Source organism: Paramisgurnus dabryanus, chromosome 7 (genome assembly GCF_030506205.2).
Source record: "Paramisgurnus dabryanus chromosome 7, PD_genome_1.1, whole genome shotgun sequence".
NCBI lineage: Eukaryota > Metazoa > Chordata > Actinopteri > Cypriniformes > Cobitidae > Paramisgurnus > Paramisgurnus dabryanus.
Genome location: NC_133343.1, coordinates 10513661 through 10531466, shown reverse-complemented (window position 1 = coordinate 10531466; position 17806 = coordinate 10513661). Strand labels below are relative to the sequence as shown.

Below are 17806 nucleotides of genomic sequence, written 5' to 3'. Positions count from 1 at the left end.
TTCATTCATTTTATCCAAAGCAACATATAGTTCATTTGTGCTAGCTTTTTGTTTATTAAGTAAAAACATTCTTTTAAACCAATGATTTTGGTGTTGTTTGAACCACGCACAATAATGCCATTGCCCAGTCACAGCCAACAGGCTGCTTAAAATTTATATCTCATGCTGTGAATTTGGTAATCTTATTTTGCACTCATTTTTATCTTTCCTGTTTTTCTAGAGGGCATAGTTCAAAGCAGAAGCCGCAATGCATTTTGGGAATGAGACAGATGTTTTTCCAATTGCAATAAACATCTTTTTCTTTGTAACTCAATTTCCTGCCATAGCTTTGAAGTGCCAGCATGATGTGGGACATCAGGTTTGTGGCTATTTCAAAAACCAACACAAAGATAGAAAGTTTGTCATTTGATAAAGTTACTACTGGTGAATATCCTTAAACAAAATACAAGTCAGATATTTCCATCCAGATTGCTTGCACTTTTATGTATAAAATTGATGACATTTCCGAGATTACACTCCTTAAAAGGAGTTTTTAAAGGACTGATATAATGATGCCTTAAAAGAACATTTTAAGTTAATAAGGAACCATTTCTTTCTCACCTATTTATAGTCTGTAGACTTTTTTCCACTTTCCTTTTTTGTGGAAATGTTCTGTGGATATAAAATCAATCAATGCAAGATTTATGGTTTAGGAGGTGATTTCTTTTATGAGTATTTTCATTAGAATATACAGAATATAAATTTGTCCATCGTGGTGTACTGATGTTATTTAAGTCTACAGTCAAACATCAGAGGGTCTGTGTTCCTGCACGTATTTGTCCTCAGGGGGTGAGCGTATATTTGGGGTCAACTATATTTGCACCTGGATTGCATTCCCACCTCCATACCTCCCACCTGCGTTCTAAAAGAGGTATCACCTCTTACGCTTTAGAACAATGGCTATCTGTTGTTTTCCCTATACCTATGTTAATCACACGGAAATGAAAAAACAGCAATTACTAAAAAATAAAGACGTTTTGTGGACAGGAACATTACTTTATTAGATTCTGTAAGCTGTTGCAGAACATGTTACAAACAACCACCAAAACAATAAGTGAACCTGTCAAAGTTTCAAAATCTGATTCGGTTTTAGATTAATTTAAATGATCTTATCAACACAGAGATTCAGGTGGTACCCATGCATGCAGCATTATTCTTCTGGAGCTGAAGGTTCGTAACCCAGGTGGCTAGCGGCAGGAAAGTGAGCCCAGAAGGTTCTAGCCAATTCTTCAATCTTTTCATAACCAGCGTGAGAACGCAGCTCTTCAATCCAGGCAAAAAAGTCTGAAGATGTCATCGCCCAGTTAGGCACTCCTCTTTTTTCCCTTAATTCAGCTGTTAGCCAAGAGGCTGGTGAACAAAAACAGGTCAGGAGTTGCATGCTGAGAATAGTATAGTCTACTGTGTAAAAGTTAAAAATGTGTAGAAAATTTTTAGTTATTCGATTGGGATATTTTGAAGTCAAAGTCCCCCTATGGTGAAAATCTAATTTTTGTGGTTGTTTATATGTCTATGTGCTGTTTTTTATATGCTTTAAAACAAAAAATGTGCAAATTCATCATTCAACAACATTTCTGAGTATTTAAAAATTTCTCAAAAAATCAAAAAGTCTCAAAACCTTGGCTTTAAATTTCCTTATATGTCACAAACATGTAACCGATCACATCATCACAGCTGAAAGAGTGGATCAGCAGTTCGAGCCATAGGTATGTATGCCACAGAGACTTAGCGCTGCTTCAGCTCCACTTCTATGACGGGCAGTAGTGCAGTGTAAAGGGTCGATCACACCAAAAGCGTTTATGGCAGTTGCAGGCGCCTTTTTTGAATGATATTTTATGGGCTGGGAGCATTTGCGCGCTGTTTATGTGTGCCGAGCCCCTTGCGTATTTTTCTGACAGCCGCATCACACGTCTTTGAAGGAGCGCTGAGAGCGGAGATGCAGAGGTGTAAAGAGTAGCTGAAAGCCATACTTGAGTAAAAGTACAAATTCCTTACTGTAAAAATTACTCCACTACAAGTTACAAGTCACCAATTTAAATACGACTTGAGTAAAAGTATTAAAGTAACCCAATTTAAAAGTACTCAAGTATTTTTACTCGTACTGAATGTTGGCTCAAAGATGCACTAGTCCTCAACACAAAGAGACATTGTAGGTCTGGGCAGTGAAAACTAAGAAAGTTTATTTATGAGGTTTTATTTCCTAATATAGAAAAGAAATCAAACACCTCAAAATTTTGACCTGGCAGAACAAACACAGATTAAACATAGTCATAGTCTTTTGACTAAAATTTAATTAGGTTTTAGTCATATTTTTGTCATCTGAATTGATTTAGTTTTAGTCTAATTTTATTCAACTAAATGCCATGAGATTTTAGTCTAGAAATCTACATTAAATTTAATTTAAACCCATTTAGTTTTTGTCTAGTGTCATTGTGTACTTGAATGTGCCATGCTGAAAAATATATAGCCTAACTTTGTGATATAAATATATGGTAACACTTTACAATAAGGTTCATTAGTTAACATTAGTTAGCTAACATGAACTAATAATGAACTGCACTTATACAGCATTTATTCATCTTTGTTCATGTTAATTTCAACAATTACTAATACTTTATTTAAATCTTGTTAACATTAGTAAATGCACTATGAACTAACATGAACAAACAATTAAAGCTTAAATTTTTATTAACTAACATTAACAAAGATGAATAAATAATGTAACAAATGTATTGCTCATGGTTTGTTCACGTTGGTTAATACATTAACTACTGTTAACTAATGAACCTTATTGTAAAGTGTTACCATATTCTTATATAGGCCTATCCTAAAAAAGATATAATTTTAATATTTAAAAAATTCCAGTAAACTAAAATTACACTAACAGAAATATGATAATGCATATTAAAAACGTGAAGTTGTTCATTTGAAAGATTAATTGTATATTATAAATAAAGTAGCATCAGAGTATATAAACATTTGTGCTTGCCTTTGAGTTGTGGGATGACCCGATCCTGCAATCGCGCATCACTTTTGTTTTGATTGTAGCATCACATGTTTAACAAAGGGTCCCTTGACTGAAGCAAATGTGATATGCATCCATATGTTTGCTCTTTATCTCTTCTCTCAGACCAGACGCGAACTTTTCTCTACAGTTTATGACATACGCAGCACGCAGATGTCCCGCTACGGTGGCTCAACGCAAACCATACAGCGTTTGACATCAAAGTACCGCGAGACCAGACTTCTCCATATGCATTTGATTCGCTCTCGCAGTACTTTGATTTCATACGATTGCTCTGCGCAGCGCCAAATGAAGTCCCTCAGTTGTGTGTGTGCGTGTAACACCTCGCGACCACAGATTCTATCTATCAACACTCTCTGACACTTTCGTCTTGTTTTTATTTGACGAATAAAAAATGTAGCGAATAACGTTAAGTGTCATTTCAGATGTAGTGGAGTAAAGAGTACAAATACCCGATCAAAAATGTAATTGAGTTGAGAGTAAAAGTTGCCTATATTTTTGATACTCAGTACAAGTACAAAGTAGCCCAAAAAATACTTAAGTACAGTAACGAAGTACATTTACTCGAGTACTTTACACCTCTGCGGAGATGCGCCCGACATCATTTGCGTCTTTCCATTTTCCAATCGAATGAGGGGAGAGGCTGGTCTTACGTTGTGGTGAGGGAAGTTTACAGTTGCTTTGAAGAACCGGACTCCACTCACTCTCTCCTGCGTGTTTGTGTCTCTCACCCTCAAATATGGTCAGAGCAAGAGCCCTCTTTTTAAAGTTTCTGCTAATATGACAGTTAACAGCAAAAGAGCGCTCACGCTTCAATATTTGATTGACAAGAGAACTGACACGGTGGTTGCTTAGCAATATAAAAAGCCGCGTCGTACTGTTCTTTTTTTTAAAAAAAGGCAGTGCATCGCGCCTTGCGTTTCCAAGCTTTTAAAGCGCATTTGGTGTGATTAGCCCCTTAATCATCTAACCTGTTAACTCTTTCCCTGCCAGCGTTTTTTGCCAGCCTGCACCAGCATTTTTTTAATGATTTTCACAAAAGTTTAATGCCTTCCATACACAACCAATATATCCAATTAAACTTTTATCTTCAAAAAAAAAAACATCAATATTTTTTCTCCTATCTTCATTTGTTCTATTTTTATCATCTTTCAAATATGGATAGGTTTCTTCAAAAATATGATCAAAACATACAAAGAGTTTTTAATGTTTTTGGATCAATGGATCCTTCAGTGTTTTATAAGTTTGGTAAGAGTGCCACCTAGTGGATAATAGCAGAAATATGGATTGCCGTAAAAACTCGTCAATGGCAGGAAAGCGTTAATTGACGAGATAAACAGTCAATGGTGGGGAAAGAGTTAACATAACGTCCTAAAAACTAGCGCTGTGTAGAACCAGACGTAGCAGTTATGTGTCTAAAACTGCCAAATGTAGCATCTATTTACATAGCTATGCTCCGCGGTGGTGCGAATGAGTGGAGATGGGGACTAATTAGCATATGCATATATCCTTGTATACTAAATGAGGTAAGGGTGTCGAGTGATATTCAAGCTGTTTTAAAGCATGAGGAAATTACTGTCACACATTATCATATGCTATTATGATGCTCAAAGATAAGTTTTAAGTTGACTACAGGGGGACTTTAAATGATTACAAGGACGATTTTATACTCACCTTGGCTTTCCACTGCCCCTATAAAGGAAACAAACACAAAGATGATTACTGAACCCTAAGGTTACCTGCTTGTGGAATTAGGGCTGAATATCTAAACTCAGATTATATGATGAAGAATTGAAGAATTTTGCCATTTAAATAAAGTCAATATAAATCAAGATTCTGGGTCATTCTACAAAAAAGGTGAAAATGCTTCTCCCTTGCTTTTGCAGACCCCTTAATCATTTAATTTGACCCAATAATCCCATAATGATATATATTTAATAAATATAGACTGTCCTTAAAATGATGAGAGAGTTTATTTATTTAATTTTCTTTTTTCCTTTTTTTCCCTTTTTTTTAAATGTCTGGTCCTGAAAATTGCCCTGTCCCTTTGATTATACATGGAAGTTGAACTGTGTACTTATTATTTAAAACCATGTTTTTCATAAAAACAAATCTAATTAACATTTACCTTTAATCCTGTGTGAATTCACTACAACACTGAAATGGTAAAAATACACTATTAATATGAATGATATCAAATAAATTGTCCCCCAGATTTATGTCATTGGTGTTACCCTACCCAAAGCACTTTTATTTTGAGGTCTTTCATTGGTCAAGAGGTCAGTGAAAGAAGTGCAGTGGAGAAAGCCAAAACAGTTTTGAGATGTCTTACCTTATTTGTCTAAAATATCATGATATATCTAAGAATTTTGAGATAAGATTTTTTGGATGTCATTAGTGTTACTCTTTTTTTTTTATAGCTGGGAGTATTAAGATCTTTACATAAAAATACATTATACTGAATAAGTATGTGATTGTTACATCTCTGATGAAATAGCACATGGCTAATGGCAGCCATTTTGTTAAAATATTTTTTTTTCTGTAAATTGTCATTAGTGTTACCATCATTGGTGTTACCGTCACTATTATTAGTATAGTAATATTAGTAATCAATTATTTTTCTTGCTGTTATCATTCCTCTACTCAACCTTTAACTAAATACACAAGCTGTAATGAGAAAAAATATTTTGTATCAACATTAATGTTGTTTAAATCACAGGTTACACCAATGACAAATAAATGACTCATGGATTCTTAATTAAAATGTATTAAAAAGTTTAAAATAGATTAAGCTCCTCGTTTTGCGGATTCATAGATTTGTGCTTTAATGCATTAATTAATGCTATTAAAGAAGTTTTGGGTATGTTGAAAGAAGTTCATTTAAGCAAATTTCCATCACCCGAAATCCACCTTTTCTGTAGAATGACCCTTCTATGGTTTTTCAAGCAAAGCTGTGGCTAATCTTTCTCAGTTTTCTCTCTTTTGGCATAAAAAGTCAGGACATTGAACAATTGTTTTATACCATATAAAAACTTTTAATGCTAGAAGCCATTAATTAATATGTATTTACTAAGCCATGAGCAAAGCCTAATGCAAGATGATTTGCCACGTGAGCTTTTAGACATACAAAGACAAAATCTTTATCTGAATCCCTGCTTCACTGTTCTGAATAAAACATTAAAGCAACACTATGTAGTTTCCATGTAAAAATGACTTACAGCTCCCCCATGTGGTTGAAAAGTGCAACAGTGCCTGGTATCAGACACTCTTTTGCAGGCAGGGGGAGGGGCGGGCTGTGTTTCCTACCCTCCACCGCCACTTTCAGAGTGTGCTTGTAGCAGCTAGGAGGCTGCTCAGGTTGCAGCAACAGTACAATTTTTCCAGTTAAAAGTTGTTCTATCACTAAAATAATTTTAGAGATATTATTTAAAGGTAAAAAAACTACATAGTGTTGCTTTAACACTTCTCCTTATTCTTTTTTTTTTCAGAACTACTAAAGAATAGATGTTTCGCAAGAGTGCTATTTTATAGCAATCAGTATTTCTATTCCATTAACCCTGCTGAAAAAACCAGCATACCAGCAAGACCAGCATATGTTGTGTTTTGGTGCTGGTTTGCTAGTGAACACCAGCTAAACCAGCATCAAACCAGCATCAGCACCAGCATTAGCACCAGCTAAACCAGCAACAAACCAGCATTAGCACCAGCATTAGCACCAGCATCCCATGCTGGTCATACCAGCATATGTTGTGTTTTGGTGCTGGTATGCTGTGACCACCAGCTAAACCAGCATAGACCAGCATAATTCCCATGCTGGTTTGATGCTGGTTTTTTCAGCAGGGAATGCGTATGCCTTTATTCAAAATGACATACAGTGCAATCAGCCTAGACATATTTTAACTAGTACGTGTGTTCCTTGGGGAACAAACCCATGGCATTTGCGTTGCTAGCACAATGCTCTACCAACAAAGCCATAGTTCATAGGAGTTACTGAAGCGACTGTTGAAAGTTCTTATAGTTCTATCAATGTCAAGATCATTGGTTTAAAAAACAGAAAACAAATGAGAAACCAATAAATAAAACGACACGAAACGATTTGCCATATAAGTGAATGGGAAGGACTGGCGTATCAGATGCACGCAAAAGCGGAATTTGCGTATCTATTGCACGATAATCACACTGCGTTTCATTTGTACGCATTATTCATATTTATCTGTTTTCCTTGCCTGTAACAGCTCCAGTGGTCACCACAGCAAAGCCACGCATCCACACACATACACACACATAAAGAGAAGCACAAACATCTGCTTCTGTAAGAAGCCCTATGTTTCCACTGAAAGGAACAGCTGAAGTAGCCTATTATTTGTTCTCAATGTTCTGCCAGCATTGTATCGGATCAGCCAGGGATTTCCGGCTAGATAAAGCCAGAGTCAGGACATTTTAGGAAGAATGTCCTAAACTCGAAAAGAATACAATCTTTCTTGCATTTCAATTTTTCCTATTTTTGGCATTCTTGCCTACCTCCGTTCTGCCACAAAGAAATGAACAGCAGATAACGGTTCCATAGCAAAAAACAGAAGAGTTGCAATATTAGCTTGATGAACATTGATTTGTGTTTTTCTTGCTTTTTGTGTTTTGTTATTGGACTGTTATGTAAAGTATTGTACTACATTGATTAAAGGGGTCATAGAAAATCTGACTTTTTCCATGTTTAAGTGCTATAATTGGGTCCCCAGTGCTTCTATTAACCCAGAAAATGTGAAAAAGAAACACCCAATAACTTAGTTTTGGTAAACCATTCTGTGCAAGCATGTGAAAAAATAGGTCAATCAGATTTCACCTGTTTTGTGAGGTAGGTAGCAAGGCCAATTACAATAATACTTTAATTAATCTGCACTCACTGAATTTTTTTTTAACTTAATTTATTTCATTTACATTTAAAAAAATTAGAAACAAAAAAAAATCATTTTGTTTAAATGTAGCTTAAATAAATTGATTGCAACCTCTTACCTTAAAAAAAAAAGAGTAAATTCAATGAATAATTTCTTTCAGTATCCAACCACAACACTGCTATTTATTGCAGAAAGAAAGAGAGAGAGAGAGAGAGAGAGAGAGAGAGAGAGAGAGAATTGACAGAACAATTGAATTTTAATCGCAACAAACCACTATCATTGTGATCAGTGTTTGCATTTTATCAGTCACACCCAAAAACGGCACAATTTTGCTCAGACCTACAAAATGGGAATTTTAACATGCTATAATAAATTATCTGTGGGGTACTTTGAGATAAAACTTTACATACGCACTCTGGAAACACCAAATACTTATTTTACATCTTAATCATTTTTTATAATATGACCCGTTTAAAAAAGACCCAGAGTCTGTAATCAACTGTGATGTCGATGATGATGAAAATAAAAAAGTCTTAAAAATTCTTTGCACACCGTAAATTGTTGACATACAAGGGAGCATTCCTGCCCACTCCTGTTGTGCTAATAAAAATCAAACATTTCTCTTTCCCCTTTATGAAAACGTACCTCTGTTGGTAGGGACCTGAGTTTGCAGTGCAGAGATCATGGGTTCAACCCCAAGGAACACACATACTGATAAAAGTATACACTACATAGACTGTAAGTCACACTGGATAAAAGCTCAAATGCATTAAAAGCATATAACACATCCAGTTTGCCTACCTGTAAAACAGAGCACTGCAAGCAAAACCACACACATAAGGAGTGAGAAACACAAACGAGACATGGTCACCTTCTGAAAACACAAAATATAAAAGGTTTCCAGCCATTTCAAACCATGCTCCTCTGGCATTTTCAAAAATCTTGAAATTTGATATTACAGTTTTACAGTTTAAATTAAACCAGTTTGTCAGACTATGGTTACCTGTAGCGGTTAATCCTAGGTCTGTCTCTAGTGTATGTCTGGTGTCTCTTCATAAACCCAGAGCTAGGTCTACCTTCGAAGTAGAAAACCAAATCAGGACTGACACAGCCTTGTTTGCATTTCACATGGACCATCAATGTCATACCCCTCGTTCTTTTGGACTATATGGCACATCTCTCATTTGCTGTATCTCACACACTCGCTCTCTAACCTGTAACTGAATGAATCCCTTGTTAAAGCAGAGGCTTAATGGTCTGTGGTAAAAATTCCAAAGACAGAAACTTCATTTCACCCACTTGTTATTTCAGACCCCAAACAGATGAAGAAGATGAAGTATTTCAATTCTCCCTGCTGGTGGAATGATCTTCCTATTGCAAACCGATCAGCCACATCTCTTGCAACATTCAAAAAACAATTAAAAACACATGCATTTCTATCTCTTCTATCTTTATTTTTTTTTTAAATCAATAACTCCCTCTTTCTCTGTTTTTATGTTTGTAATAGTTGTTCATCCCTGATTAGCAATTGTAATTTTAACCTTATGACCTCAACTGTAAGGGTGTTGCAAAACCCTTAAGAATGACAAACAACGTTAGTTTAAAAAACTATCGCATGATTCATGCATGGAGACTTCAATAGTTCCTGGAAGCTCATAGAGTCATTGAAATGCATTGAGTTAGAGGCAAAGAGCTGTGGGGTTTTCTTAATTAATAGTAAAAAAAAATGCATTGTTTAACAATATTTATATATCACACCAATATGTGTAATAGTATTTTTATGTAGTTCTATCAACAATGTTTTTTGACAAATAAAATCCACTAAAATGGGAATATATTGTTATTTGCCTTGTTAACATGTTTTACTTTGCATCCACCTTAAAGCTTTAAAATGCATTACACTGTGTAGTAAGCATATATTGTTTATGCATGTTTATATTGTACAATTGACTGTGTATTGTGTATATATCTTGTACCTGTTTGATTTATAAATATACAAGAACAACAAGAAGACTCATAAGGCACTTATTTTTATTTATTTATTATAAATTATAATAATACCACTGCCTCAGTGTTTTCTTTTTGTTGTTAATATGAGCATCTGATGGGAGATGTTATCTTCTTCACTTTCATTTATTATTAATCCCTGAACGTAGTACCCAGCGGGCACCTTGACGTCAATTTGACATCATGAAAAAGTCAAGATTTTGATCACCATGTATGACAGCATGAATATGCATATTTTCATTATATTTAGTAATTATTTCCTTTGTTGTAAAAAGGCCCAACAAAGGTATGATTTGACATGTTTTTTTCTGATCCTTATATCTCAGGTCAATATCATTGACATTAAATCGATGTTGATTTAAACAAAAAAGTTGTCAAATTGATGTGAAATTTATGTCAAAACAATGTCTGAAAATAAATATGAATATATTTATTACTCATTGTAAATCAATGGAACTCATTTTCAACATCTTGAAAGTTGTAGGCCTATGTCTATTTATTTAAATCCTAGCATGTTTACATTTAGTTCACGTTTAAAAAGACAGCAGACACTATAATTGCATATACTATAAAAGGTCCATTTAATCTGATATCGAAGCTTGATATTGAATGATATCAAAATAGCATTAAAAAGACATCAACATCATGACATCCCCCTGACGTCAAAAATATGTAGTATTGACATCAAAATGACATCAGCTGAGGTCAAAATCTTGACATCAAATTGACATCGACACTTTGACGTCAAAATGACTTTTATTTTTGACCTATTTCGCGACGTAATTTTGACATCAATGTAGATCCAGAAAGGTGTTTTCAAAAGCGGTCATTTTTTTCTTATAACGCGTTGTGTTTCTGGTGTTATGTGTTACATTACTGATCTATATACAGGTTATTTAGTGCTAACACATCCTGAAGTTTGCCTTGTTGTATCCCCTGTGCCTTTTGTTCAATAATAAAAAAAAAATCCTGAAGTTTGCCTTCTCAGAGTTTTTCAAAATAAAAGTAAATCTAGTTTAAATGTGAGGAGATACTTTCGGGACGAAAGGAACACTTGTTACTTTTGTCCCGCTGCTAATAGTGTTGTTATATGTAAAAAATTTATATTATTCTAAGTAAGGGATAATGTAGAGGCAGCCGGTAGTTATCAGGAAATAAGCCCCGACAGTGTGATCAGGACCCGACGCAAAGGGTTTTGTATCACACTGAAGGGGCTTATTTCGCGATATACTACAGGCTGCCTCTACATTATCCCGCTTATTATACGGCTACTTGCCACATAAGAAAAAAAACTGGACATAACTAAAAAAATTTTTTTACAAAGATAAATTACAAAATGTGTTTGCAGTTACATATTAAAGAGGTCATAATTATATGTACATTTAATAAAAACATGTGTAACACAAAAATCTATCTTGTTTTGTTGTGTTACTTTTGACCCACATGTGTGTTACTCTCGTCCCTGCAGGTGGGGTCGAAAGTAGCAATTCACTAGCCTAAAGTTAAATTATACTGAACTGAAGTCGTTTTACATTTTTACAAAATTCCACCTGATATTGATAGACCCCACTTGTGAGTTACTGACCACAGCAAAAATATATCTCTGTCTATAACATTAGCTTTTCAAATTAAAGGGACAGTAAGTAAGGTTTTAAGTGTTTTATTAATCAAAATCAATGTCTTTATTCATAAATATGTCCTCGTTGGTGTCAAATGACCTCTGCCAGTGATCTGACTTTTCTGTGTAAGCTTAGAATTTCTTCTCTTTACTTACATTGAACAGGTAAGTCCAAGGCTAGATCAGTGAGTACATAACGGCTTTGGAATTTGGAAAGGCGAGACACTTGAGAGCACTGTTCGTTTGAATGCAAAATACAATTTCACCACTAGATGGGGGTAAATCCTACGTATTGCCCCTTTAAGTTTTTCTGAAAATTTTTACTTTTGCCCCTGCTCTCCCCTACGTTTTATTCACAAATGCAATCTGCCGCCATCTCGTTTAATAGCCTGTATCTCTAATTAGACAATAATAGATGAATCAGCATTAAAAAAAATACCATTAAAATACTGTTCGTGGTTTGTTATGTGAGGACGACAAGCCATTGAATTATAAGAAAATAATGCACACCCAAGGTGCAATGCGGCACGACGCGAAGCGGAGTGTGCATTATTTTCAAATAATTCAAAGGACCGAAGTCAATTATTCCTCTTATACCACAGTTACCACAATCATTGCACTGGTGCTTATTTTTAAGAAATTTGACAAGTTAGGTGTGGTTATCATAAATTAATGCATACCCACGGAACATTTATCCGCCAATCAGAATACAGCATTCAACAGACCGTGGTATAAGTGTTGCTAACATTATCCTCAGCCTGTCCTATAGCCTGACCCGTTTTCTACTAACATTAGATGTAATAATTTAATGAGAAATAATCCACTACAAATGCATTGATGCACAAAGTCATTTGATTCACATGTATTGTGTTGTGTATGTTGTTAACGTTGTTTATTTAATATTGCTAATATCTTATTTTTTAAAACATCTTAAAACGTTCAGTTCATCACATTCAGTCTTTTCTGCTGCAGCTCTATGGAGCTGACAGTAACTTCCGAGAACTCTTGAGAGGCTCCATAATCCTTGCTTGGAATGAATGGAGTTGACGCAACTGTGTAACTAAAGAGCTCTGCTGTTTTGAACTTGAGTTGAACCCTTCGGGATCCATGAAGGCAACGGTAAAAAGGTTAAAGTTAAAAACAAAATATTTAATATAAATATCAGTTTTTATTCATACATGTAAATTTTGATTCTATAAAAAAATTATATCTTTATTATTATTATTGATGAATCCTCCAATAAATAGAAGTAAAGGTTAATTGAAAAAAAGTGAATTAAAAAAACTAAGTCAGCACTAGTTTAACAATGCTTGTTTATCAAAACCGGTTTTTATACAGTATACCAATCAAATTCAGTTTTTTAAAGTGGTGCTTCTTTGTTTGCGAAATGTTAATCTATCATTTGTCACAGCACGGCCATACAGTGGCCCTCTTGCGCTCTCTAGTGACGAGTACATATAAGCACAAAGACCACTATCATTTTAACAGCATGTGCCAAAACTGACCATGGCTTGGTGTAAAATGCCCCAGATATTCCTTTATAGATTACAGAAAATGACATGAACAACATACTACATAAATCAGTAGGGTCAATATCAAATAGGGTACAAGATGGCTGTCAAAACTCAAGCTAGACTATTTTTGACAGTAGTTAAGCAATAAAACGACACGAAACGGCCATTAATTTGGCAAAATGTTTAATTAAACAAAATTATATTAACATTTTGCACACAAATCTTGGATGTGAAGCTCATTACATGCCTTCTCAGCTCTTATCTCTCATTTAAATAAACATGGTATTAAATAACAATCCTCAGTAACATTCATTTCTTTTAGATTATTACTAAAAGCGCAGAAACTAAATGATGAATGGACTCATTTGTAAATGGGCAAAACCGTAAAACTGAAATCGCTTCTTCTGTAGTATTGAAGTCATGTTGATACCGATCTGATCATTTATTACAAATCTAAATGAGGTGAATATAGTTTTCTTACATAACAGATGAGCAGTGCTTTGAATGTGTGACGGTGGCACATTTGGTTAAGCATCTACAAAACATTCTTATAAAAGACAGACCTCCTGTTCACGTTTCAAAGTTCATCCACCAGGGGGAGACAAGTACCTGTCTGTCACCAACACTCTCTTTGGCAACTCCTATGTACATACAGTTTCCTGTAATTCCTCCTTGTCCGTATTCTCTCTTAAGAACCAGCGCTTGCTCTTTGAGGATTGTGCTACTGAATCTCAAGTACAACAGAGTATGGTGATACGGTCGGACCTCTGTATGACCAGTATTTATAAAGGCTTTTTATTTATGATCACTTGGCAAAGGCGATATTGATTATCGAATTATAATCGAATACTACAACAGTATGGAGACGCAGGGACAACGTAAACGAAAAGAGGACACAATGCAGCATTACTCTAAATCTGTAAATGACCAGCGCTGTTCGCGTAGCAAAGTCTTTTCTGCTTTATCTCTCTGGCTGCTGGTGAGAAATGACCATTGAGTAGTTTCAGACATCACATGGCTCAGTGTGAGGAGGTCAGATCTGGTCTGGCCCTAAGGCTCATTTGTGTGTGGAAGGTCACTGGAGGGCTTTGACGAGGTAAAGCTTTTCTCCATGTTCGCTCGTGAAGATGGGAGCTTTCTTGTAGTGCTCTAAAAGTTCATCCATAGTATTAAAGCGCCGTTGACCGATACAGTAGACTCCATTCGTCAATTGCACCTTGAAGTGTTTGTTTTTCCCCACTGCTTTCAGGGACACGGAGAAATCACTCGGCTAGAAAGAAAGAGAAACAGTTGTTAGTATGCTGTGGCACAAAGGTGGCATTATAAAGCCGTGCTCAAAACTCTCACTGCAATGCAGACACAGAAGAAGGTACTGTTTTTAATAAATTACACACCCAATTAGACATTTTTACTTGAAAAGTGCTTTATAAATGTGTCACGTTAAATGCCACGTGTGTCACAAAACTGACTATTCACCACTACTAAAAGAAGTTATCTCGCCCCTCATTAAAAAAACACCCAACTCACAGAGGACTCGCTGTCCCGCACGAGGAAGTCTCCCTCCACCCCTCTTTCATTCAGAGTGCACTCCGCCTGGTGCCGCGTAATGCCACCATAGTACCAGTCTTGTCCTGCAAACAGCCCCGTTTGCGAAGGCCCCATGTGGCTGTTTTGCTGTGAGTAGGAGCTGGAAGCCATAGATAAAGGTCCGTCGTTGAGCACAATCACATAGTTTTTCGGCACCAAGCCCACCTGCCCTCTGCAGTTCTTGCACTTCCACCATTCTGGGTCGTCCTCTGGCTTCTCCAGCACTTCCATCGTCTCGCCCTTCTCAAAGTTCAGCTCCTCGTCCGTGACGGAGCTGAAGGGATACAGCGTCTGAACGGTATGAAGGACCTTGGGTGCCTGACCGTTACTGAGGCCCGGCCGCGAGGAGAAGACCACGGGCAATTCAGCTGACATATCCTCCACCTCATCTTCCTGGACGTAGTTAGAAGGAAACCAGCCCACCTGGCCGTTATAGCTGCCCTTCCACCAGCCGTCGCTGCATTTCTCCATCACCATCACTCGGGCGCCCTTAACCAGACTCAGTTCATCCTCACGCTCCGCGTTGTAGGCGAACTTCACCACCGCAGGGGTGTTCAGGTCGTAGATCCGTTCGGCACCGCTGCCGTTAGACGAGTACTCGTCCGTGCTTGGCGTGGGAGAGGCTTCCCGTGTGCTCGTCTTGCGTTTGGTTTTTCCCAGGCCTGAGGGAGAGAAATTGTTAGACATCAGATGCAGTCATTTGAAACATTTCAATGATCATAAGGAACCAAAACTCAAGCCTGTTAAATAGAGAAAGGGATATCGATTAACTGCACGTTTGTCAATAGTAAACATTTCCAGGTGCATTATGATATTACTGCATTATTACCCAGCAAGTAGTCAAGTATTTTTACTCCACTTGAGTACACTTTCAAGTATCAGTTTTATTGCGATAGGGCTACTACAGAAAAACACAGAAATTACACTTTCAGTTAATCAATCAATCAATCAATCAACTTTTATTTCTATAGCACATTTTGCCAACAAGAACAGTCTCCAAAGTGCTGTACAGTAGCAACAATAGACAATAGGAAGGCACACAAGTACAAAATCACAATCATTTAAAATAAATAAATAAAACAAAATAATAAAAGACACAGGACCACATAACTCACGCCGTGTTAAAAGCCAAGGAATAAAAGTGGGTCTTAAGACGAGACTTAAAACATTCCACTGTGGGGGCCGCACGGACCAGAGGAGGCAGAGCGTTCCACAGTCTGGGGCCAACTACAGAGAAGGCCCTGTCCCCCCTGGATTTAAGTCTGGACTTAGGAACCACGAGCTGGAACTGGCCATTTGACCTCAGTGAACGCGCCGGTGTATAAATTTGGATGAGGTCAGTGATGTATTGAGGGGCCAGTCCACTCAACGCTTTAAAAACAAACAATAAAATCTTAAAATCGATTCGGAATCGAACAGGAAGCCAGTGCAATGAAGCGAGGATGGGGGTGATGTGTTCGCGCTTTTTAGTTCCTGTTAAAAGTCTAGCCGCAGAGTTCTGGACTAACTGCAGGCGCGAAAGTGCATTTTGTGATATTCCAGTATAAAGTGAATTGCAGTAGTCCAGACGTGAAGAAATAAAAGCATGCATGACTAGCTCAAAATGTTTCAACGTTAAAAAAGGTTTAATTTTAGATAAAAGCCGAAGATGGAAAAAACATGATTTAACGACTTTGTTAATTTGTTTATCCAGTTTAAAATCACCGTCTATAGTGACGCCAAGGCTGGTGGCTATGGGATGCACGTGATTATTGAGGGGGCCCAAATCAACCAGAGTCCTAATGGGACCAAATAACATTATCTCAGTCTTTCCCTCATTTAGAATTAAAAAATTCTGAGCTAACCAAGCCTTGACGTCACTTAAGCACTCAAGTTAACATAAACGACTTGAAAATGTAGCAGATGGGAATCCCGAGTCCGGCCCATCATCCACCATCCACAGGCGGCCTTTATGGCATGTCATTATAAAGCATGTAAATACCTTCGACTCAAACGTGTTCACTAAAAACACACATTTGCATGCACGTGCACACACACGATAGTACCCAGTAAGCAGTTTCCTTCCTGTGTGCACATGATCCATGCCTTCATATGCACTTCTCTGCACCCGAGTGCACACACTTCACTTTGCCATTGCCTTTCTCACTCAGTAAATTCAACACACACAAACAAAGCCCTCCACATCGCCCCCCCCCTCCCCTCTCACGACACACCTGCAGAGCATATTGAACAACTTCCTCTGTGTTTTTGAAAGAATAGGAGGAGAGAAAGCAGATGAAAACAGTCATTTTTGCAAGGTCTAGTAATTGCCCCGAAACAAATGTATAAGCTGATGCATCAATTGTTTGTTATTGAATAAAAATGACTATTTTATTATAATTAAGCCATTCACAAGTTGCTTATCCCACTGGTTCGAAACCATTGATGACAGCATTAAATTTTGTATCCGTATAAGTTGTATACGTACTTTATGTATCCGTAAAGGGGGCAGTTGTAGCCAGGTGGTTAGAGCAGGGGTCTCCAACCTTTTTGTTAGAAAGTTCTACCACAATATATAAAGGGGAGGGCTACTTTTTATATAGTCTACTCAAAACCTTTTTGTTTTACTTGTTGATTTTATTTTATTGTACTTGTTGATATGTTTAATCATAGTTTCAAATGTCAACATACACAAAAGAAAATATGTAATAAATAAATATAAAAATTTAGGCTATTAGTAGAGTGTGCTTTGGCGTGCAACTCTCAGACTCTGCCGGGCACCAAGTTGGAGATCACTGGGTTATAGAGTCAGTTCAAGTCTCATGGCCGGCAGGTTGCGACTGTGGTGCCCTTGAGCAAGGCACCTTAACCTTATTGCTCCCCGGGCGCTGCAGTGATAGCTGCCCACTACTCCGGGTGTGTGTGTTCATTACTTGCAGTGTGTGTGTGTTCACTGCGTTGCATACTTGACAAGCATGTCACTTTCACTTTAGTTTGATGCTGTTGTTGGTGGCACAGAAATTAAACAGCAGGGTGATTCTCACAAAATCCAGATTTAGAAGGTGTCCAGCATCAGATTTTTTTAAAAAGCCCTTGAACCCATTTTTTTTTCAACACATAAGATTAAGGTCTGAACTTACTATAA

The 17806-nt window shown here is 36.8% G+C and overlaps 2 protein-coding genes across 2 annotated transcripts in view; both read right to left on the bottom strand.

Annotated features, from left to right (window-relative positions):
- Positions 1-1080: 1080 nt before the first annotated feature.
- otos2 (otospiralin 2) lies at positions 1081-9364 on the bottom strand. Its single transcript, XM_065240328.1, has 5 exons — positions 9256-9364; positions 8960-9176; positions 8758-8830; positions 4739-4756; positions 1081-1374 (listed from the first exon to the last, which is right to left on the bottom strand). The coding sequence occupies exons 3-5, from the start codon at positions 8819-8821 to the stop codon at positions 1190-1192; spliced, it is 267 nt and encodes an 88-aa protein (XP_065096400.1). The 5' UTR covers positions 8822-8830; positions 8960-9176; positions 9256-9364; the 3' UTR covers positions 1081-1189.
- A 3897-nt stretch (positions 9365-13261) lies between these two features.
- nck2b (NCK adaptor protein 2b) overlaps positions 13262-17806 on the bottom strand; it is a 50187-nt gene continuing 45642 nt past the window's right edge. Inside the window, exons 3-4 of the mRNA XM_065240069.2 lie at positions 14623-15344; positions 13262-14365 (exon numbers count right to left, since the gene is read on the bottom strand). Of these exons, the coding sequence (XP_065096141.1) occupies positions 14171-14365; positions 14623-15344 (917 nt within the window). The 3' untranslated portion in view covers positions 13262-14170. The remainder of the gene's footprint in view (positions 14366-14622; positions 15345-17806) is intronic.